The sequence below is a fragment of the Pochonia chlamydosporia genome, chromosome 7 (genome assembly GCF_001653235.2).
Source record: "Pochonia chlamydosporia 170 chromosome 7, whole genome shotgun sequence".
NCBI classification, from domain to species: Eukaryota; Fungi; Ascomycota; class Sordariomycetes; order Hypocreales; family Clavicipitaceae; genus Pochonia; species Pochonia chlamydosporia.
Window position 1 is genome coordinate 1160699 of NC_035796.1, and position 22527 is coordinate 1183225.

Below are 22527 nucleotides of genomic sequence, written 5' to 3' on the forward strand. Positions count from 1 at the left end.
GCCATCGCCGTCATTTTGGTTATATTATATTTTCCTATTCCGGATAATTCATGTTCCATACCCCGAGCAACGGAGTTGAAGCGTTGCCGCAACGTCCCCCGGTTTTCTTTGTCTCTTTTTCTCCTGTGTTTTGTATTTTTGTTTGTTTACTTTGTTATACTATTTGCCCTCTAAACTTTTCGTTATCTCATACCAAGCTTTCGGGAGAAGGCGAACTCTGGCGGTATTATACAAGGCGTTGATGGCGTATTTGCTTGTCGAAAAGCGGTGACCCTCCGTGCCAGGAGTGGACGTGACGTGGGTTGTTGGGTTGTTGGCTCAGTGCTAGATACGCCGAGTCAGTTGCATTCTCGGGTATGGGGTCCGGCTGGTGTACACTATGTTTATCACGTTGAGCAGAATAGATAATGGTCATGGCTCTGGCTCTGGCTCCTCCGTACGTTGCAAGAAAAAGGTGGCTCAGCGTGAGCAATGCGAGTTTGGCCGAGATGGTCCTTCCAATCATGAGTGGGCCAAGACGGGAGTTTGGGCCAGTTGAGTAGCCATCCTTGACTGTGCAGGTCAGTACGGAGTACAAACCAGCAAGACCTGGGGAGGACCGGAGGACCGTACTAGCAGTGAAGCATCGTGCCGTGGAAACGATGAGTCGAGTTTTGGTCTGGTCTGGTGGAATCTGAAGGTGGGTGGGACTTGATGGTGGTGGGACTGGCGCTTGAGCCATGAGACTTCAGATATCGGGGGACGGCAATGGCAAAGGCAAAGGGAAGGGCCACAGGTACCGGCACAGGCACATGCGCAGGCACAGGCAAAAGCACGAGCATGAGCATGAGCAGAGGACCCAACAGGAACTTGAACGTTCAATGTTCACCAGTTGAGACCTCAAAATCGCCTTGAGCCTGCATGTACGCAACTGTTCATTGAACTGAGGGGCGGAGAAGGCACGACTTGTGGAAGCGAGAAAACAGGAAAGAGGTCTGGTCAGGTTCGATGACCAGGAAGGAAGGAAGGACCTTGCACGAGGCATCTCCTACCCCTCAAGCGGCTGCGGCGGTTGAAATGGGATGTGGGATATCCCTGTTCTGTTCTATTCTGTTCTGTTCCGTCTGTACTCTACAATGTCAAGTCAGGTAGCCGTCAACAATTGAACTCTCACAGCCACATGCAGACAGAAATACTCCAGGCTCTAGGCACCAGTCTTTCATGACGCCTCAACGAGACAGTCGAAATGTACTGTACTTACTCCAGACCTCAATCTACCTACTTGTTGTACTTGTCCTCTGTGTGTCTCAAGCGTGTCCAAGTCTTGGCCCAGGTTGAAGACGAGGACGAGGTCGAGGTCAAGTTCAAACTCGGCCTTTTTGCGCTTAGATGACAGAACCGCCATCAACTTCCAACTTGACAACCCATTCCGGTGCCTGTGCACGTCAGCGCAAGCACAAATTCAGTAAGTAAGTCGATGCCAACATAGCAAAAGAGATGATCTCGAGTTCGACTGCTTGCCATAGCCGAGCCACTGCCTGGCCTAACAGCTATGAAAAGGCCAGAGTCGAAGGCCAACAACACGCAAGAACAACTGTTGAACAGCTCTGATACCTGTCATCCAGATTTCGCCTAACATGGAGTCAATAGCACGCCATATCCATGTTCCCCACGAAGTTGAGCCTTACCATGATGTCCAGCTGTGTGTCAAGCATGTCATTGTTAGGAGCAGGGCAGAAGAGTGAACCCACGAACCAACATCGCTTCGCTAGGCCGCCACTCGCGAGAAATTCGATATGCAATGAGGTCCATGCTTATCGTATCTGGTACACACTGTACAGGGTGATGGTCAAGTCAAGCAGCATCGACGAGTCATCCCTACATGACACGGTACTTGAGTGCAGCCAACATGAGTGAGTGAGCAGGCAGGCAGCCCAACATGCAGTTGGCCAATTTTATGCAGACAACGGCTTTTTTGCAAGAACCTAGAGCCAGGGCATCTCGAAAGCAATAAACACACCCCCGGTCAGCACTCTATCAGCGTCCGCATACCGGTTTCCTCACGTGTTTCGTTGTGATGTGTGGTGTTTCGCCGTGTTGGGGAAGAGGAGTGAGCGTCATCGCCAATCTCCGCCCGCACAGTTTTGGCCAACTGCAAATCTCGAGATCTCCATCCGTCTTCATGGTTACACCACTCGCTTAGCCTGGTCATGGATCTGGGGGCTGTGAATGGGGTTTTGGGCACTTGAAGCATGGGGTTTTTTCATGGGTTTTTTTTTTCGTCTTCAATTTCTGCCAGACCATACAGGCATATCCTGGAGAGGGCCCGCGATACATTATCGGCCTTTTTTTTTTTCTTAATCCGCGCCGTTACGAAGAGTTCAACTCATGCAACCAGCCATGGCCACTTGACATCATAATTCGGCCAGGGTTCTGCGGCTGGGCATGGTTATCAACATGGACTTTCCGTCACGTTACAATCTCCAGAGTGGGCAAATACCAGGGTTCGATAGTTGGACATTCTTTCTTGCTTGCCCTTGCTGCCATCGAAATCTTGTTAGTTGGGGCTGTTGTCACCGCCTGTCAAACCCGTCAAACGAAATCACACTTGTTATTAGAAACCCCATCTGTCCATAACCATCCCGTCACCATCCATGCTCCCCATGCTTCCTTTGTCCTCGCATAACTATCACACTACCTGACACCAGCTGTTGACTTGGCAATCGACATTCGTCGCTGAAACACGTGGGGCAAGACGTTGGTTGGCTTGTACTTTTGGTGGTTCTCGGGTCCGTCTTGGCAAATCTGTACTTCCCAGATGTTGTTGTCTCAAAGCTTGCACCATTTTTGGACTTGCAGCATGTACCTCGCCTCGACTTCCAAGCTCCGGTTGAACGATGGCCAGATGGAGTTTCCGCATAACCGTCCTGCACCAACCAGAGGCGCGGTGAGCCATGGCGTACAAGATCCAACTGCACACTGCTGCGCAAAACACAAAACACATACGTTGGGTCAGGAGAAGACATGTACCATTAACGTCATCGTCGTTACAGTATTGTTGCCATCACCTTCTCTAATTTCCGAATAGCTACAGTTCTCTAGTAGCTTCCTCGAAGCTTCCATTTGGAAACAGGCTGAGCCGATACAGCCTCATCCCCAAGAAGGAGCCCCGTCACGAGCCATGCTTTCGGGAATTGCAGAGCTCATAACGGCCAGAGCATCCATGTCTCTGTTTCATTTTGGTTTCTGGTTTTTTTTTCTCCCCCCTCCATGGGAATTGGGGAGAAACCTGGTGCGGAAAAACTGAGCTCAGCTTCACTCGCGCGCGCACGAGCTGTCCTTGGATCTTTGCACCACACGACATGGTGGCTCCGGAACTGGGCCAACTGATGACCCTGCCCGTCAATCAATGCATTGTGGACTCGCCAGTAATTTCCCAGTCGATGCCGCATCTCAGTGGGGATCGCGGCGGAATTTCCCTCTAATAATACTTTTCCAACCTTGAGCATCGCAAGGTGTTGTGATGCACCAACGAAGGGGAACGGGGGGTTGATGTTTTCTGCTCGGAACCTCCACAAGCGCCAGCCATATTGTACCGCAGAACCATGCACCATCAAGCACATACACCCATCATCATTCATGTATGAACCGCAATGGCTGCCGTTGTGGAGCCCAGTCTAGTCAAAGTTGGTGGTTAGAACTTGGTCTTTGCGTGTTCAAGTCGAACAACGACTGGAATGCGCAGCGCTATGTTCCCACATTCCAAGACCTACCTCTTCTTGTGAATGCCCCGAATAACAACTCTTGGCCCAAGATCGGTTGCTAGCTGATCGATGCCCCGTTGCCGGGTGCTCTCATGAGCCAATTGTTGATACAGGATGTGATATGGCCAACAAGCTTTGGTTGCCCTCGGGCCAAGCCATTTTGACAGCTTCGGCCCACGACGGGAACTCCCATATTCCACTTCTTCCCAGCACCTTCATACATTTCTACCCTTTTCTCTCCTCTTACTTCCTCTAAATCATTGAAATAAAATTCTTCTTTCAACTGTTCGAGTTTCAAAAGGAAGCAAGCCGGTAACCTTGTGCCACATGGCATGACCTTTGTTTATATTGAGTGGCGAACAGTCTTATATGCCAGATACACAATATCTCGTCATTATTTGCACACCATAACAAACAAACAAAATTACCATTTTGGTTGTCGACAAAGTCATCTACAAACATAAAACAAGTCCGCTCTGGTCAAGATGGCCTTTTGGACTGTTCCATACAGAGCAGAGGCCGTCGACACAAATAGAGATCCCAGCATGTACTGGGAGGATATAAACAGCGCCAGCACTGACGACGTCCACAATGATTTCTTTGGCCAATTTGTCGATTTTGATGCCGATGGTGCTGTTACCACAACTGCTGACAATGACTTCAACTCGGTAGCAACCACGATGCCCGGTATGGCACAATCCATGCTCCTGATGGGAAGCCACCATGCGGCGCCAACGCTGGAAAGCGCGGTATCTTCGGGCGTGTCTTCTGCTGATGAGTTTGACTTCCTCTCCAGCAGCTCTCATATTGGCGCAGCTGCCTCAGCTGCCAGTCATGAAATAGATCCCAAGGATCTTGCACTGAGCGCGGACGAGGCACTAGTTCATGGGTCTCAGCAACAGTTTGACTATCTTGGCCGAGGGTCCATGTCAGAGGCAGATCTCACTCGCCTTGAGAGTATCTCTCTCCATTCTCCACAGAAACATCAGAATACAATCTCCTCGGATCCTCCGTCGCCAAAGGCCCCCAATACCGAAGGCCGCAAGCCCAAGAAGTTTGTAGCGGCCTTGTCCTCTACCATCAAAAAGGCAACAAATCTGCGAAAGAATAAGAAGAATGCCACGACACAGCGACCAGGTTCGCCATCACAAGACCAACCACAGCCTCTCAAGGTGCCCAAGCAGAGACGGGGGAGAGGTCGGGCCGTCACACAGGGAAACCTCCCTGTATCACCTCCTCTTCAGCAACAAGAACAAGTTGCTGGTCATTTCATCCATGGCCAGTGTGATGACCCCTTCAATGACGGCACTCTCCTGCCCCCTAATGGAATAAATCTTCAATATTACGGACAAGTTGCTCCAGATACGCCGGTAGAATCACCAGGCGTGAAGAGCGAGCCAGGCCAGGGCCATTTTCAAGTCGATCCAACATGGCAGCAACACCAACATCAACAACATCACCAGCAAATGCATTGGACTGGCACCGGAGGAGAGTACGTAACTAGCCAAGAAGCAGGCTGGTGGACACCAAACATGATGACCCAGGGGCCAAACGAGTTCTCTCACCACCAGAGAAGCGCCAGTGTTCACGTAATGGGCAACACCCAACAACACTCTGGCATGGCATACGACTACGGCAGCGCTATCACTGACACCAGCACTGGCGGACTCATGATTCATATGCCCCAACCACGAGGCTCTCAATCAGCCGTGGTCAACGACCTGACCGTCAATGCCCAAAACTTCCTCCCACCACCTCCGCCTCCCCAGTCAGCAGTCCAAAAGGCTCCAGCCTCGGAGAGGGCTCACCGTCCTCCCAAGGCAAAATCCTCCGGAGCAAGACACATGTCCTGCTCCCCCGTTCGAAAGCAACGCGGACCATCATCCTCTCCCACGCCTCCAGATCAGTCCGCCGTCCCGCGTTCCCGCCACAGCTCAGGCGCATCCGTCTCCTCCATGAGAAGCACGTCCGGTCGTCTCCCAGCCAGCATGCCCGGCACACCATGCAGCGTGCGCAAGCGCCGGTCCCGCGACATCAGCGGTTCCAACAGCGGTATATCCCTGGGCGGCGGTGACTCAGGCGGCATTGGCTTCGTCAACTTCACCCCCAATGATGGCGGTGTGCTCATGACAGGCGTAGCACCGAGCGGAAGCTCCAAGACAAAGGCGCGCCGTGAGAAGGAAGCCCAAGACAGACGAAGACGTCTCAGCGAGGCTGCTATCAAGGCTGTTGCTGCTGCAGGAGGAGATGTTGACAAGCTGATAGAACAGGGGTTCTCTTTTTAATTTAATAAGCCGAGTTATGCCTATGAAATAATTACGGACGCATTTTCACAGCGACAGGCGTCACTTGATACTACTAGGCGTTGAGGAGCAAACCAAAAAGCACCAAAAACAACAAAAAGCTATATTGTGCATCTTGCTTGAAGTCTTAGCCACTGGGCAGTCCCACAGCCTGATGTTGGACACGTATTTCAACCACATTTCCAATTTCTTTTCTTACCTTCCCCTACTTACTCGTACTAGTACGAGAAACAAGGGCAAAACCATTGTACCAATCTGTACCCTCCCCGGGAACTTTTCTTTTTTTCTTCTTCTTTTTTTCTTAGCCTTTGAAACCAGGTGGGACGCGGAGTCATTTCTTCCTTTTAGCGGTTTGCAGATGGTGATGAGAAGCAAGTCATGACGATGAGATAACAGTCTCTTGTATGAGTAACTTGGTTATGGGTATACACTTAATATTTACAATTACATTACGTCCTTGTTTCGTTTGTTGTGAAGGTCTCTTTGTATCAAAACTGTATTACTTGTCTCCTAGATATATAGCTTAATTGATACCGATGGGAAGATTATGTACCTAGGTAGATCAATATAAATAAATAATCGACTTTGATCATAAACTTCATAGTTCGAGTACTGAGACTGATCCACGAGAACTGGAGTGTTGAGGAATATGAGCCTTTTCAATGACACGCCTGGGCATCACGTTAGAGTGTAAAAGTAGCTCACTGATTTCCAAGTCACCATTCACTCCACTGCCATTAACAAGGATGGATAGATAGATAGTGCTTCAAGACTATGGTGTATACAGCTAGAGTCTACTTCCCCAACCTAGGTCCCTCGTTCTTCCACTTTATGCTCATCGTAAAATAGTCCTTACCAACCAAATCCAGCTGGTCAAGCACGAAATCAGAGCCAATGCTGCAGACAATTCCCTCCCAATATATGTACACTCGCATGAAAGAGTAGGTTTTCAATAAAAGGAAAAAAGTAAAGGTCGTGGGGGGGAGTGTGGGGGATAGCCAAGACCATCGTTTCATGGTGCAGTGTCTATTACAACCCGTTTCCACATAATCATCATAGACGCCATCATGCCTTCCCTGGCAAGCCAAAAACAGTAAAAGGAAAATAAAGAAAAAGGGACAGTATGATATGTGTGGCAAGGAGCAAAAAGTTCCAACATTTCGTACCCCCTCTCTGCGTATTGGGTCCACGCATCTTGAGCTGGAGTTTATCTCGGCGGCTTGCGAGCATGCAGTCCCAACGTGTCAGATCGATGTCTATTCGTGGACTATCCAATGGCCATTATCGAGGTCAACATAAAAATGATTGCCGTTGCACGTATTCATGAGCCAGCCACCGGTAGTGTAGGTTGGTGTAATAGTGAAGAGGGAAAAAAAATTCAAACGCTGTTAGGTGCGAATAAGTGAGAAGCAGTTGGGAGTAAAGCCCAACGTGACTAGACTCGGGACAAGGTTTTCCGTATTAATTTAGTCATAGCCTGCGCCACGTTGCCAAGGGCTGTATTGGTGCTAGTTAGATACACTTCTTACTTGTTTATATCCATGACAAAGGACAAACTTACCTAGACGCGTTTTGTGATCGGTATCCTGGAGCTGGACTTGAGCTGTTGTTGGATCGCTGTGCCATGGCAGATCCGCTCCGGTTGTAGGGGCTCGGTGATGCTGAGCGGAACGGACTCTCTGGTCGTTGTCCTGCAGGGAAAAGTGGCATGGACGGGTTGACAGGAGAGCGAGGTCCATGCTGTCCATGGAAAGAGTGTTGCGAAGCGGCGGCAGAAGGATTCTGGCCGGCAGCACGGCGTCGAAGGTCGTCGGATGAAAGAGACTCGTTGTCGTCCTCCAAGTCCAGGTGAGACTTGTATCCTCCAGCCTTGTCACCTCGGGCGGTAGCGGCCAGAGCATCCAGCTCAGTGGTGGTGGTCAGGTGCGTCTGAGACTTCATAAACGAAGCTCGGTCGTCGGCCATGTACTGGTAGCGAGCATCAGGGTTCTTTCGGAAAAAGGAGATAGTAGTAGAAATAATAACCATGAGGAGCAAGACGAGTGCGAAAACAGCGTTTAGGACGAAGAGGACCACGCCAACGACTCCGACAACCAGCTGAGGAGCCCCAAATACGTTAGAGAAGATCAACAAGAAGATTGCGTTGAGGAAATTGACAACGCAAATCGCAATATTGAACGAGTTTGTGGGCTTGTCCATCCAAGGTCGAAGAACCGATGCAGCAATAAGAGCAGCAGCCTCAATAATGACGAACCCAACAGCCTGTGCTACTCCGCTCTTCTGAGCAAAGGCGACGAACATGGCCTTGACCAAAGTGTACGCTAAAACCGGAACAATGAAGTAGTAGGCAGAAGCACGGAACTGAATGTAGAGGAAACCCCATTTGTTGAGGCACTGAGGGTCAGAAAACAGGATATAAGCAGGGTTGCGGTGCATGGCTACAGAGCGGCGAGCGATGCGGATAACCTTGCTTGCACCCCAGCCCAGCGTAGCGGCCAGCCCAAAGAAGAAGAAAACAGCGAGAACAACCTCAGCAGGCGAGTCGACCTGAGTGAACTCCCAAAGACAAAGGATCGCCATCTGGGGGAATCCAATAAGAGCAACACGGAAGAGAATGCCCTTCAAGACGGTGAACCAGCCATTTCTGAACTCGAGGAAGGTGTCGCTGTCAATCCACTTTTGCTTCACAGCCAGCTCACACAAACCCTTGAAGCTGGCAACTGCGAGCATGGTGAACACGACGAAGATGCAGAAGAAGGTCAGGCCAGTCATGAACAAGTTGGTGGTTTCAATCTTGGAGCGGAATGCTACACGCTGAATGCCATAGACAATATATGCACCAGACGAGGTCATGATATTGCCACGCTTCATGAGGTTGGTGGCGGCAGCGATTATGGGCTTCGGCATCATGGCAGCGCCACGTCTGAAAAGGTCCAGACCATGGCCAGCGAATTCCAGGCCACGCTTCTCAACCTGGACGGAGACCGTGGTGAGAGTATCGAAAATGGTTGACGGAGTGCCGCCAGTAGACCGCTGATACCAAGTGAAAATGCTCTGCATGAATCCGACTTTGATGATGCCCATAGACCACTGGAAATCCTGTGTCCAGGACTGAACGATAGGAGGCAAGTGAACACCAGTAAGACCGAGAATGGCCTGTCCCTGGAAGTAGCCGAAGAGCGAGAGCGAGTTAGCTGCAACGTGAGCGGCGGTGTTGGAGTGACCCAGACCGTTGACGATGGCGGAGGAAATCAAGGCAAGGCCAGCGATGATAGCAGTGGCCCACTTGACACCCAGCAAGTCAACAGTCTTTCCATTGGAGATATCAGCCTCCACACAGGCAATACTTCGAGGGTTGTCGGTCTTGGTCAAGTTGATCTGAACACGAACGGTGGCATCCAAATCGGGAATGCTGTAGGCGATACCCGGAATTTGCTTGGCGGCGTCCGACGGCACGTTCAAGTTGAAGGCGAAGGGAATCTTTCCAGCAACCATGGGGCACAAACCACCAAGCTTCATTTCGCAAGGGTCAACAGTCTTTCTCAAGAAGGTGTAACCGTAGGCGGAGATGGCGAGATCGAAAAGGACAAATCCTTGTACAGATGAGGTGGCGACCACTTCAACCGTGGCGGAATTGTTGCTTGGTGTGTAAACAACATTGAAAAGACTGGCCGTGAAACTGGAGTCGTCCTGGCAGTTATTAAGAGAGTTGGAGACGAGCATATTCTCGCCAGTTACTGGCGACAGCATCGTGGCCATGGAGGCCAGGACCAGAAGCGGTGCCTTCAGAAGCGACCGCATTTTGACAAATGGTGAGTGACGTTGGTTTACGTCGATGCGGCAAGGAATTAAACCCTTTGAGGCAAGGGAAAATAAAGGCCGTCCGGCTCAAATGTTGGCGGCGGCGGCGTTGTCGTCGTCCTCGTGCGAAAGGCTTGCTGCTGGGTTGAAGCGGTGGTCGACAGCCAGAGTCGTCAAATGCTGAATCGACGTAACGATCGAGAGTCGGAACGGTCGGTCGCGTTCTATCAATAGGTAGTGTTGATCGATCTAGGCCAAGAAACCAGGATTGCCTGTCGCGAATATATTGTCCGCAAGCGAATGACTTCTACCAGAGATGACGACGAGACAAATGATGGGATGGCGCTTGGGCGATAATTCGGATTGTCTGAGCGAGGCAAACAAAGAGTGAGTGTCTAGTCGAGTAAACACGTGGGGTGCACAAAAAGTCAAATGTAGCGAGTGAAAATCCGGTAGTTGAACGAAAGAGCCTTCTCCAGAGGAGATTGTTGAGGAAGGCGACAATCGAGGGAGGATAGGAAGTGCGGGAGGACGAAGTCGAAGTCGACGTCGAAGTTGCACACGCCAGTCGCAGCAGTGGAAAAGGCCAACTGGTGAGGAGGAGACGAGGCACTTGGCAGCCAACGAGGGACAGGAGCCACAACAAGGACAGAACAGAACAAGACTGGAACTAGTCAAGTCGGGAGTGGGTTCAGTTCAGGAATCAGGAGTGGAGGAAGCGAATGCAAGAGGCTTCAGGTGGCTCGTTGACTGATGTCTGGTCGGTGGGGAAAGACCAGACTGTTTCCGGGGGGCCAAGTATCTATTAGCACCAGACAAGAGAGACGGAGAGACCAGACTTGACTCCTTGGATGAAAGAAAGCGGGCTTGGTTGGCGAGGCAAGCCAGGAACAGCGAGTGTCAACGGCGACACGGCACCAAAGACTGGTGGCTGAAGGGGCGATGATGAGATGCGATGGGACTTGGCTGTGGCCCTCCACGAATGCGTGCAGTGCGAAGCCTTGAAGGGGGACAACAGAACCTGGGACGTGGAGAGCGAGTGGATGATGCAGTGCGCAGGCTGGGATGACGATGGGCGTTTCAATCCATAGAGTCAAGTGCTTGAGTGCAGACGGCGACACCACGGAGTGGGCGCGTTCTTTCCTTCCCTTCCCACAGTGACGGGAGGTGTGGCAGGCGCCAAGGGGGTGCAGCAAGTGGGCTATGTGACCCTCAGCAGCGAATCAGAAACCGGGAGACAAGGGAGCAGCGATCCTGAGTTGCCAATTCCAGTGTCCATGTTAGCGCCGTGGCAGGGAGCGAGAAAAGGCACCAGCAATTTTCAGGGCTTGGGATTTGGCGTGGTCGCAACGTAACCCAAGCTGGAAGGGCAAGCGTCGAATAGAGACATTGGAAGTGGATGTATCTCGTGGTGGCCAAGCAGGAGCCCAATAATAGCGTGTGCGGGAGAGTGCCAGTAAGTGGGGCATCGAAGGCTGTGCAGGAACATTACATTGCATATAGCTTTTTGCAGGTGGCGCAAGTACCAGAGACGGTGCGACACCTTGGGTCTTGGTTGGTCTCGTATCCACACTAGCAGGAGTGACTTACCCCGGGACCACTGTCTTCCAAGCTTCCAAGTTCCCTTGGCCCCTCAACCCCTGAGCTGGTTGCGTAACTCGCGGCCCGTGAGCAGATTTGTCCCTGCAAAAATCAACACAGACATTCCATGTTCCGAGATCGATACTTTACTGCCGTAATTCCCGTCATACGATCATGTTGCAATAAATACAGCATGTCTCGGGCTTGGCAGCTACCTGGGTATATCAGACCAAACGTCAAGCACGATCTCGCGTGACCAGGGTTGGCGGATAATCCCACCTTCGCCCAATTCCGCATCGCAAAGGGTCATGCCGACAAAACCACCACGAATCCTGATTCATGATGGCCACACTAGTACTCACATCGCATCAGATGGTCGACAGAGATGGTCCGTTTCTCGGCCTATTTGTCTCTTCGTCTCGTATACCGTTCGCCATCCGCACTCTAAATAGCTCTTCGTACAGCAACAAAGGCGCCATGTTAAAATAGAATTTTCTTTCGGCCGTGTCATCACCACCGCCTCTCCCGAAAAGCCATTTGTGGCCCATTTTAGCCGGACGGCACATGGTCACAACCTTTTTTTGTGAGAGTGAGCAAACGCTGTGAAGCCGCAAAAACTAGTGGCATTACGCACGCACTGCTTGGCAGAGTTACAGCGCCGAGCCTCGCTAGACTATCTCCGTCGTTGGCAAACATGCCACCAACATATGGCTATTCGTTTGCCAAAAGTCAAAAATTCAGCCAAGACAAGGTTCGTGGCTGTGGTAGGTAATCCAAGAAAATCACCACAGAAGCCAAGACGTGATGCAAAGTCCCAGAATGAGGATCTGGATATTGATTTTGAACTGGAGCCTCCCTGCCACTCCATCAATTTCCAGGGACCGCTTCAGATCTGTTCCCCCGATACATGACGTAAAACAGAACCCGTTCAGGGACCAGCTTCTCCATCACAAATGAACCAGTGGCTGTTCGTTGTGGAAATTACAGGTCTTGCACCACCTCCTTCGGATTTTTTCAAAGCAGATTCGGCGTCGAGAATATTGCTTCCATCAAGTGTGCTCTACTTCTTTACTACGTTTTAACAGCTGCTCTGAATGAGTGAATCACTGTGTCTTGCTGTCGCGCGCCGAAGTATTACTAGAGACACGGGCCGTCCACCATCCAATTCTCCCAGCTTTGTTGTGACTCAGTTACTTTGGGAGCTGCTTCACCAACAATAGCATTGACTGGAATGCAGAACGCGCCCCGAATAGTACAGAGCTGCAGATGATTCAGCTCCTACTGCTGCAATGGCAAACCGAGTAAACACCTGCCTTGATTGAGCGGGGCGTACATCAAACAAAGCATTTGCTGCATTGACGTAAACAGAACATCCGATTATATCTTGACAGGTTCGTCTCTTCTCTCCGTCAATGGTTCGTCTTTGATGCCCTGCTCCGGGCCTGTAAATCAGCATATCCAAAACACCCATCGTGTCGCACAAAGTAGCCACTGGGCAAACAGGTTGCCTTGGGTCCTTGAATGCCCTGTTTCGAGATGCTGTGCAACTGGTGTCTGGCTCGTTTGGGGCGTTTACACCCTATCAGCCACCTTTGACAACGAGCAGCGACAAAGATCTTCGTTCCACTTTCGTCATGGACATGTGTGATCTGCATGAGGGAATACCGGCTATTCGGCAGAGACATCGCATAGCATGGGACCTTTCAAGTATTAGGCAATAGTGTGATGCATACGGCCGAGTTTGACCTGCAGTTGTCTAATAAATTTACAATGTTTTGTGTTATTTGCCGTCTATCCAATGGCTACCAGATGTCGTAGCGGACCTGTATGTACCCTTGCCAGTAAAGAAGCATTCCGTCGTGTATCCCAACTCCAATGTGGTGTATTTACATAATTATCATTCAACCCATCATCCCGTGCTAGTGCCATGATAAAACAAAATCCGTTCACAACATATCCCACTGGGTATTCCATGGCTGATTTCTCTGCTTGTAATCAACACCATGCTTGTAGGGACTTGTAAGCTCCTCCTGATCTATCCCACAGTGTATTTGGCCATCGCGACCCTGGAACCATCCAAGGCCATATGTTTTGCCATCTTCCAGCTTCTTCGCCATCTCGGCATTGCTCAACTTCTCGGTACCCACAAAATCATATAGCATTTTGCTTTGATGAATGAATGCCAGCACAGACGAGATTGTGTTGGGTTGCCGCGGTAAAAATGGGTGCCGTCGCCGGAAGAAGACCACAAATGATACGACGCTCATGTATAAGAGAATAAACATGGCGATGCCAAAAGAGATATAAAACGAAAGAATCGTCTCTTGACCAGAGTTGATGAGCTTGCCCCGGTCCTTATCAACGTCACCGTCACCATTGAGTAGGAAGTCCTTGCCGTCCACTGTGGCTAGACCCGTCACGAGAATCGTCAAGAACTCGGCAATGACGCTGCCGAACCCGACAAAAAACATGAGCGAGTGGCCGTTAAAGAGTGCCTTGATGGGGAGGTAACCGAACGGCATTGCAGTGTAGTCCAGCGTCAAGATGACTGACGGCGCATGACGCTTGGAAAGGATGTAATAAGGTTCCATCATTCGAACTGCAGTCTCTAGTGCATTCCAGCTCATTTTAAGGCAGACTGCTATGGCAGTCACGAACCATGGTGCTTTGTCAGTGACAACATCCGCTTCAGTAAATAGGAAAGCTGGAATGAAGCCCATGAAGCCCAAGAGCGTTATGACAAAAGGAACAAACCCGCTCAATCGTAACATCAAAGGATGGGGGTTTTCTGACAGGTGCACATCCTCATACCTGTCTCTCTCTTGAGATGTCGCTGGGTTCTCATTGTCAGGTGCCAATGATGAATTCCGCAACATGTATCGATTATGCTTCAGCTTTTGGTGAATATCCTTATGCTTGGCAGTGTCCATATCCTTAAAATCCATCAATATGTGACTCACGACGGCCATGGATGCCAATCCGGCAATGCCTTGCACATCAGATAGTAGCCCGGTGCGTCTACTTTGCAGTAGAAACAACAGACCAACGCCTGCTGCAGAACACACGGCGAGTGTTGAAGTCAAAAGTCGTGACCACGCCGGCGAAAAATGTAAGAACTTGTCACCGTTCGGATGACTCATTCGTTCCTCCCGACTTGGAGAGAGAATTACGGAAGCAGAAGCAAATGTCGGAACGAGGGAAATCGCAAGCGTCGTTGCTATCGATGACAAGGCCACTGCATAGTGACCTAGCCTTAGTGCTCGAAAAGGTCGAAAAAAGTTGAAACTGGTGACATAATCTACATTAATAGATTCTGCTGCCAACGCGCCCCCATGTTTAGATAATTGATAATATGCTTCCAGACGTCTGACTTCAAAATCAATAAATTGCCACAATACACCGTAGACGACGGCAGACAGTGTGGGAGCAAATTTCACTGCAAAGTACAGGCCGGGTTTGACGTCGGTTGGCTTTTGAAATTGTAAAAGAGGTTCCTTTCTATACTTCCGAAAGAGAATCTCCTGCATGGCGGCCAGGGCTATGGAAAGGAGGATCATCATGACGAGATACGGCCATCGCATTGACCATGGTTTCCAATTCGGCTGAGGATAAAATACTTGGGTCTGTTCTTCTTTACTGGCGAATGTACCTCGCCGGCTTTGCGGATCCCAAAGCATGTTCGACCCTTCGAAATTGCTGAGATCTGTAGGTGCGTTGTCAAGGACAACTTCAATCACCTCTCCTCGTCGATTAGCCTCATCCTGACCCTTGAACTGGATAGTCTCTTTCCTTGTCAGCGGCTTTGTTGACTTCCGCCGTGTGAATGACCTGGTGAGGCTCCGCTTGATTGACGTTGGACTTGAAAGAAGCTCAGTGTCCCGAAGTGTAGAGTCCGGGAGAATACCCCGACCTAGGCCACCAGTAAGAGTCCCCTTAGCTTCTTGCTCCTGCAAGCTTTTGATAAATTCAGTATCGTGAGTAGTCATCGGCCCCATGGCGGATGTGATGTCTACGGCAGGCGGCGGAGATATCTCTTCGTTCTCTGGAATAACACCATAATGTAGGCCAACACCCATTGGCGCTGCAGACTGAAGCAGGGACAGATCATATTCTTCCTCTTGTATACTTTCCGGCATATTTTGACTTCTCATGGCCGTATAGCTAGGCTTGCGACTACCGAAGGAGTGCATTCTCGCAGGAGGAGCTCCCGATACAGCCGACACCGGTGCATATCCACCACTGTAGCCGAACGAGCCAGCCCAAGTAGAAGCTGGCGCATAAGTTTGGCCACTGGTAGCATCATAAGCTGCGGTATTTGATGCATCTTGGTCAGATTGTATAGAAACAAGCGAGGCTCGGGCCCGCAGATGATGGATTTCCGAAGAATCATCGTAATAGACGGGACCGGCATCGCTCACCGCAGAAACCGTGGACACTCGATGGGCGGTATGCTGATCAGCAGGGACGGCTCGACGAAAGGGCTCTTTGCCCATTTGGTTACGTGACTCCATGATCCAAGGTCATCACCATGTCGGGCAAGGTGCAAGCTGCAGTCGCAGTTTTGCGACAGCTCTGTTGGTAAGAATGGAGCTGCAGGAACTGATGCAACCTTGGTAGGCTCTGCAAGCAGGTACAGCAGATCGATAAGTCGCAGAAACCACGGCGCTTTGCGTCAAGCTGGGCGGGGAGTACGCTCACGACGCCGCGGAAACGAAACAACTCTGAATCAAACGCAAAGGCCGTGACGAGGATGGAGAAGAGACGCTTTGATCAGAGGTAGGGAAGAGAAAGAATCGAGGCTCAAGCAAGCAAGCATGGTTGACACCGGGTACGGGGCAAGCTGCTGGAAGGATGAATTAATCCATCCACGCGGCTCAACTGTTTGATGGGAAGCAGGCAAGCCATTGACCGTCTTGGCCTGGTCTAGTCCATGTCTGGTCCTTTCCGGGGTGTCATGCCTGTAGAGTACGGAGTACCTGTCGATTAATAAATAGTACCAGACATGGTGGTTGCTTCTGCGGCGGCAAGCTAGCAAGACCATCTCGCTAGCATGCATCAAAGTGCATGGAGGCAAGATGCCAATCGTGTGGCCACCCATTCATTGCCTGACCAACTGACTACCATCAAGTCGATTCCGACGCCCTGGCTCTCAGCTCCAAGGTCGGGAGGTGGGCAGAGTGGGCCCAAGAATATCTCCAACATGAACGAGTGGGTGAGAGCAAAAGTGAGGAAGATAGGGCTGGCAGGGACCAGCCACAGCAAACATGGAGTCAAATGCTCCTTCCTTGGTGACCTGTTTCGGCCCCCGAAAAAGGAACGAGGAGGAAGGGTCTGGGTTCATCCGCGGAAGCAGCAGTCTTACGGCCAAGTTGTATTCTTGACAACTTCGTGGAAGAAATTAACTACCTACTAGGTAGGTACTAGTTAGCTATTTCCATCCATAAATCACACCATGAAATACATTCACTTCGTTACGTTAGTCGCATCCAACGGGTTGACACCCAACCTTTGGCCAACATGACCCGCAAGGACCATCTTCAGACACTGAATTCAAGGGATGGCGGGCGCCAAGAACCTTCAGCCCCTGGCCACCTTTGCCAAGATTAGAACATTGAACTTTTGGCGCTTTCCGCCAGTTGGCCTATGCCCGCCTCATGTCCGCTATTGAATCCGTTGCATGCTACTATGCGTCAATGAAGGAAGCGACCGTCCTGTTGATTGGGCCACTAAGCGGACTGCTACAACTAACTGCATTCATAGCAATCAAAGCGGCGGCCTCCCGTCCTGGACTTTGTCCATCAACAAGCGCAATCGAGTGTTACAGTCAGATGTCCCCCGCAAGCCCGTTCCCTCAGCCAAGACAATACTTGGCGACCGAGACGCCACGATTCACCCAGGTCCAGGGTAAGGCTCGTATTTTCGCGATCATCAAGCCACGGTCGGCAGTAGATTCCAGCTGGCAGGGCTTGATATTAATTACCGAGAAATCCATTCCATGCGAGCTATATCGAGATGTCATCATGTAATCTGAAGTAATCAACTGGGAGCCGTTGTCGCGGACATCAGCAGATATACGAGGTTCTCCAGACTACATCCACTTTTCTAGGGTTGTGAATTCAACATAATCCCTAAAGCTTGACATCAACCAGAGGGTTGCTTTCAACTATCAGTGTAATTTACACTACTAATTACCCGCTTTTCGGGATAACACGACGTTTTATAGATTGACGGATTCGAAAGTGTACATTCCTATCGAAGGGTATGGAATCTATGCAATATCACAGGCAAAACGCCACTTCTAAACTTCCGATATGAAACCAATACCGGCCGTTTGGCAACCATGAAAAGCCGCCGGTCCCATATACAAATCTCATATACAAACAAAACAGGAAGGGAGTCGCTAATGTATACCCAATTAAAACGAACACCTTCTCTAGCTCAATCATACAAAACCCTGACTCCTTCACACGAAGCAAAGACCCCACGCAGCAATTGCTGGCACCGACACCCAGAGACTTGGAGGCACGAAGCTTGATGCAGCGGAAGCTTGACCGCACGGCCGAGAGTAGTCGTAAGTCACATTGTTCACTGCTGCAGCAGCGGCGAACACTGAACAGGGTTTTGGCGAACCATAGTTGTAATAGTCAACATTGAGGACGTTAGGTGCACGTCCCCAGTCTGAACGACAATTATTCGCTGCTTTGCCTACGCTGCCATCTCCTGAGAACCCGTTTGTCTCATTGAGCATATTCACCGCTGGAACGAGTAGCTGAACGCCAAAAACATTGAACTCGACGTTGAGATTGTGGTTCATGATGTACATCCTGTCTTTAGCGGCCTCCTTGGGTAGGTCCGGGGGTCGCTGCACTGTACATGGAAATGCGCGGTCCATCGGATCAAATGGTGTCTCCCAGACCTGGGAGAATTCGTCCAACAACCAAGGATACTTAGTTTGGTTGGCCGCATAGTCGAGGAACATGACAACCCGTTTTCCTCGAACAATCATGTCCTCCAAAGTCGGCCAGTCGTTGAGGGCCATAGGGAGATATGGCGCGTTATACACGTACTTGGTTATGCCGGATCGTTCAATGAAGGGGACGTATAATGAAGGATCTGAATAATTGCCATTCCCGAGTAGGATGGTCACAACATCATACGGATGCGCGTCGACCCAATCAGACACTTTGCCTAACCATTTATAGATAGGGCCGGCATCTAAGAGGTCGCATGAAGTATGGCAGAAGTGCGGCGTCGATGAGTTTGCAGGCCACTGAATCTGGGCTTGGAGAAACCGAACGCCATCATCCAGTTGCGTTGTCACGTCCACTTCCTGATTGGAACCGCTGTTTCCTGGTCGAACAAAAGGCGAGTTGTGGCATCCGACATTGGTTATATTGCTGTATTTCCTCTTGCAAAATTCGACGTGATTATTGCATGGCTGGGTGTTTTTCGGGGCGGATGAGGTGGTCGTGGTGAAGTTCGCTCCGGTTGTCATAGTTCCGCTCGACGTGGTCATGGTAGTTGAGCTGTTGGCTCCGGTGAGGGTAATTTTAGAGCCATACGACTGATATGGCCCCGTGGGAGGACCGGTTTGATAAGTTGGGCGTTCTGTTCTCGTTCCGGTGAGAAAGGTGAGCTCTGAGGTTGCTGTATAGGATACTTTTTGGGCTGACGTTGGTGACAGCAGTGCCAAAGCACTAACAGCTACTGCTGCCGTTGATAACCTCATCGTGTAAGGCACAGCATCGACGGTTGGATATATATTCCGTTACTCCAAGCCTCGGAGTTTGATGGTATCTGATCTGAATCTCCTAGCAAGTTGTTGTTCCGATCTGTTGCTTGCGATTACCTTGTAGGAAACCAGCCTCAGCCGCCACAGGATACGAAACAGAGTTCCAATGCACAAAGAAGGCGTGAAGAAGTATAGTCTTGCTTCGGTAGTAGATCAAATGCAAACTCCTGACAAGAGAAACGGTGGACGGAGTGACGGTGGCAGTCAATGAGGAAGAAAGAAGCAGTGATGTCGTCACTTGGAATAGCTTTTCCCGACCGATGGAGCAGAGGCAAGACCAGATGGGTACTCACATGCGGACAATTCAATTCAACAGCTCTGCTGGGTTCATGTTGGCGAGATTTAGTCCCACGGACTGGCAAGGATGGAACCACCAGACGGCTTAACACCCCCCTGTGCATCGGGTCTGGTTTGCGTATGTGGCTTGCGGGAGCAAACTCTGCAATAACTCAGAAGCGTCTGGTACCCCTGCGCCCTGGTAGTGCAGGCGACGAATGGAACCCCTGGTTATGGATCCAATTGGCAATTCAAGATGGAAGGGCAAAATGTTTTTCACATTCATCTCGAAGATCAGCACGCAATGGCCGAGACAAGGATAACAGTACTGGCATGAGTGACAGAAGATCATCAGTAAAGCTCAAACAAAACCCACAGCCAGGGAAGAGAGGCATGGAAGGAGAGACCAAGGAGAGACCTTCAACACACCGTGCTCTAGGCAAACGCCAAGGATTCAATCTTCAGAAATGGTGTGTTGGCAAGCCAAGAAGCCTCAATATCGATTATTGATTGGAGTGTTCCGCGACCATGCACAGCCTTCCTGGGCGAAGAGGAAATGGTTGCCAATGTCCTCCACCATGGCCCAGTCAACCAGTTTACCAGTTTTCCGCCAGTCTCTTGGTCAACTACAGCAGAAGTCATGACTTGGCTCTGTCGACAAGCAACGAAGCTGTGGGCTCTGGTCCACTGATCGGTAGAGGCGCCACCAGACAGACTTATTTGGACCAATTGACTCATGATGATGATGACCCGGGTGTCAGTAGATCGGATAGCGGCTCTATTCCAGCCGGCATGGTTCAATGTTGTACGGTACCGACCTCAAGCAACGCGCGTCAGTGCCCACCACCCATCTCTGGCCCAGGAGCTGCACTGGAACACGAGCTTTTCTGCCGCCTTAGCCAGGAGGTGTGGTGATTTTGATGGTGCTTGGCCAGGCTTCTACGTGCAATATTCCAAACTTGGTCGTTTGGCGGTCGCCTATCTGGTGATGCTCAGCCCCAATGTCAAACGGCACTATTTACGGTTCACATTTGCTCACCTTTGCCGTCGTGCCGTGCGCCAAGTCCGGAATGTCCAGCCAATCCTCGCCAGCGTTCAACCGCCTTCGCGTGCTGCCCAAAACTCAGCCATGCCGAAGAAGAAGGCATCATTGATACGTCTTCAAACAATGGCGGCCGGTCCCGGAAGTCTACTGCGTTGATGCTCAGAAGGTCTCCATTGATGAGCGCCATCAACAAGAAAGTTGCTTCTTGGAGCCAGCATGGACACCAGCTGAAGAAGATCAGCTTGCGGGACTTGCTCTCTAGTGTCGGTTTCAATCTGAAAAGCTTGTTGACTCCCGGCGCGAAGTGCCACAGTTGTTTTTAGCACAGTCATCTTCATCTCGGATGCTGTGATCTCGCGAGTGAACGACAGGAGGTCAACATCGAGCGAACCTTGGCCAAACAATTGCTCATTGTTTGGAGCATTTCTGGGCGGTTAACAGGGTTGTAGCAGCCAGGCGCATCATCGCGTGGTGGACCGATCCACCGTCAATTGGAGACATCTGGACTCCCAATCCTTGCCACGGGTCTTGAATCCTTGACGGCCGCTGGAGCATGAATTTGTGGGCTGCAGGTCTTACAAGTCTTAGACTGACACTGTTTGACTGTTTCTTGGGTGCCGGCTCTCAAATGCTGGTCATTGGCACTTGAATTGGGGCTAGATGAAGTCCCCTTTGCCTGCATGTGTGTCTAAAGTTTCGTCGACGACGTCACCTCACGCGTCCCCTCCGCCTCAACTTTTGCAATATCCATTCCTTTCTGTCCATCCGCGCCTCAATTCCTAACCAAATCTCCTGAGTCCATTGAATCACGTTCTATCTATCCCATAATCGGCCGCGTCGCTTTGATAGACAATTCTGGTCCCTATCAACAATCTCAGAATTTCATCCCAGGTCTGTCAGCTCTCAAACCTATCGTGGGCTTCAAAGCCCTCGACACCACCACTTGACAATGGCTGCCCCTAAAGCTCGCCGCAACACCACCATAATAGCGACGCTGCTGTATTTCATCTCTATACCGTTTCTTATCCTCACCCTCATCGGCAACACGCATGACAAACCAGTTCTGCGCGACACTTACTTCTTCCAGCTGGACGTGGCACAGATTATTCCCATCGCTGTAGCAAACTCGGGGTTACTGAATTCTGTAGCCCGCAGCTTGGGTCTGCATGATTTCTACCAGGTTGGCGTGTGGAATTTCTGCGAGGGATACAATGATGTGTATGTTGTCTATTCTCTCCTCCTTCGTCTCTGCAAAGTGCTAATTCATGCAAAACAGCGGCATCACATATTGCAGCAAGCCCCAAACGTTCTACTGGTTCGACCCAGTCACAATTCTCGTCAGCGAACTCTTAGCAGGCGCAAAGATTGCCCTGCCCTCCGAAGTGCTCACCATTTTGAAACTGCTCGAAATCGGCTCAAAAGTCATGTACGCCTTCTTCATGGCCGGCACCATCATCAACCTCCTCTTATTGCTGGGCACGCCGCTCGTTCTGCGCACGCGGTGGTTCTCGCTATTCTTCTCCTTGCTCGGCGGTCTATCTGGCCTTGTTCTCACCGTCGCCGCCATCATCGCCACTGTCATCAGCGTCGCCGCCAAGATTGCCCTCACGGCCCAGGACCAACTCAATATCAGGGCCAACATTGGTGTCCAGATGTTTGCGTTCATGTGGATTGGTGCCCTGACCACTGACTTTGCATTCCTCCTCCACTCCGCCATGGGGTGCTGCTGTAAACCTGTGCGGAATAAGACGCCTAGCGAGGGCACGCCCGAGGGGAGCACTAAGAAGAGGATTTCGGATTTGCCTAGTTTTGTGAGACGGCGAAAGGGACCGCAGTCTCAATGACGGATGAAGCAGTTTGTTTAGTTGCCTACATACTTGGTGTTTGGATTTATGGATTGTTGCAAAATTTGACAACATGCTGGTGTTTAAGATAGAATATGGGAAATGTAAATAATAGAATAGATACGCATAAATCACGTATACA

At 50.6% G+C, this 22527-nt stretch overlaps 9 protein-coding genes across 9 annotated transcripts; 4 read left to right on the top strand and 5 right to left on the bottom strand.

Moving 5' to 3' along the window:
• Positions 1 to 1531: 1531 nt before the first annotated feature.
• VFPPC_18096 (hypothetical protein) lies at positions 1532 to 1896 on the top strand (the record flags this gene model as incomplete). The annotated part of the gene is made up of 2 exons (XM_022429752.1): positions 1532 to 1609; positions 1657 to 1896. 2 exons carry the CDS (start codon positions 1532 to 1534, stop codon positions 1894 to 1896), a joined length of 318 nt encoding a protein of 105 aa, XP_022285164.1.
• Positions 1897 to 2005: 109 nt separating this feature from the next.
• Positions 2006 to 2233, bottom strand: VFPPC_16604 (hypothetical protein; the record flags this gene model as incomplete). The annotated part of the gene is made up of 1 exon (XM_018294357.2): positions 2006 to 2233. One exon carries the CDS (start codon positions 2231 to 2233, stop codon positions 2006 to 2008), a length of 228 nt encoding a protein of 75 aa, XP_018139791.2.
• A 949-nt stretch (positions 2234 to 3182) lies between these two features.
• On the bottom strand, positions 3183 to 3620 carry VFPPC_16603 (hypothetical protein; the record flags this gene model as incomplete). Its single annotated transcript, XM_018294356.1, has 1 exon — positions 3183 to 3620. One exon carries the CDS (start codon positions 3618 to 3620, stop codon positions 3183 to 3185), a length of 438 nt encoding a protein of 145 aa, XP_018139790.1.
• A 608-nt stretch (positions 3621 to 4228) lies between these two features.
• Positions 4229 to 6028, top strand: VFPPC_07229 (hypothetical protein; the record flags this gene model as incomplete). The annotated part of the gene is made up of 1 exon (XM_018286127.1): positions 4229 to 6028. One exon carries the CDS (start codon positions 4229 to 4231, stop codon positions 6026 to 6028), a length of 1800 nt encoding a protein of 599 aa, XP_018139789.1.
• Positions 6029 to 7512: 1484 nt separating this feature from the next.
• Positions 7513 to 9847, bottom strand: VFPPC_14188 (hypothetical protein; the record flags this gene model as incomplete). The annotated part of the gene is made up of 2 exons (XM_018291958.1): positions 7513 to 7543; positions 7608 to 9847. 2 exons carry the CDS (start codon positions 9845 to 9847, stop codon positions 7513 to 7515), a joined length of 2271 nt encoding a protein of 756 aa, XP_018139788.1.
• Positions 9848 to 13374: 3527 nt separating this feature from the next.
• VFPPC_07230 (hypothetical protein) lies at positions 13375 to 15939 on the bottom strand (the record flags this gene model as incomplete). The annotated part of the gene is made up of 1 exon (XM_018286128.1): positions 13375 to 15939. The coding sequence occupies one exon, from the start codon at positions 15937 to 15939 to the stop codon at positions 13375 to 13377; it is 2565 nt and encodes an 854-aa protein (XP_018139787.1).
• Positions 15940 to 17891: 1952 nt separating this feature from the next.
• VFPPC_07231 (PLC-like phosphodiesterase, TIM beta/alpha-barrel domain-containing protein) lies at positions 17892 to 19157 on the bottom strand (the record flags this gene model as incomplete). The annotated part of the gene is made up of 1 exon (XM_018286129.1): positions 17892 to 19157. One exon carries the CDS (start codon positions 19155 to 19157, stop codon positions 17892 to 17894), a length of 1266 nt encoding a protein of 421 aa, XP_018139786.1.
• An 867-nt stretch (positions 19158 to 20024) lies between these two features.
• Positions 20025 to 20864, top strand: VFPPC_18097 (hypothetical protein; the record flags this gene model as incomplete). The annotated part of the gene is made up of 2 exons (XM_022429753.1): positions 20025 to 20377; positions 20432 to 20864. The coding sequence occupies 2 exons, from the start codon at positions 20025 to 20027 to the stop codon at positions 20862 to 20864; spliced, it is 786 nt and encodes a 261-aa protein (XP_022285165.1).
• Positions 20865 to 21490: 626 nt separating this feature from the next.
• On the top strand, positions 21491 to 22385 carry VFPPC_07233 (hypothetical protein; the record flags this gene model as incomplete). Its single annotated transcript, XM_018286130.1, has 2 exons — positions 21491 to 21759; positions 21818 to 22385. The coding sequence occupies 2 exons, from the start codon at positions 21491 to 21493 to the stop codon at positions 22383 to 22385; spliced, it is 837 nt and encodes a 278-aa protein (XP_018139785.1).
• Positions 22386 to 22527: the final 142 nt, after the last annotated feature.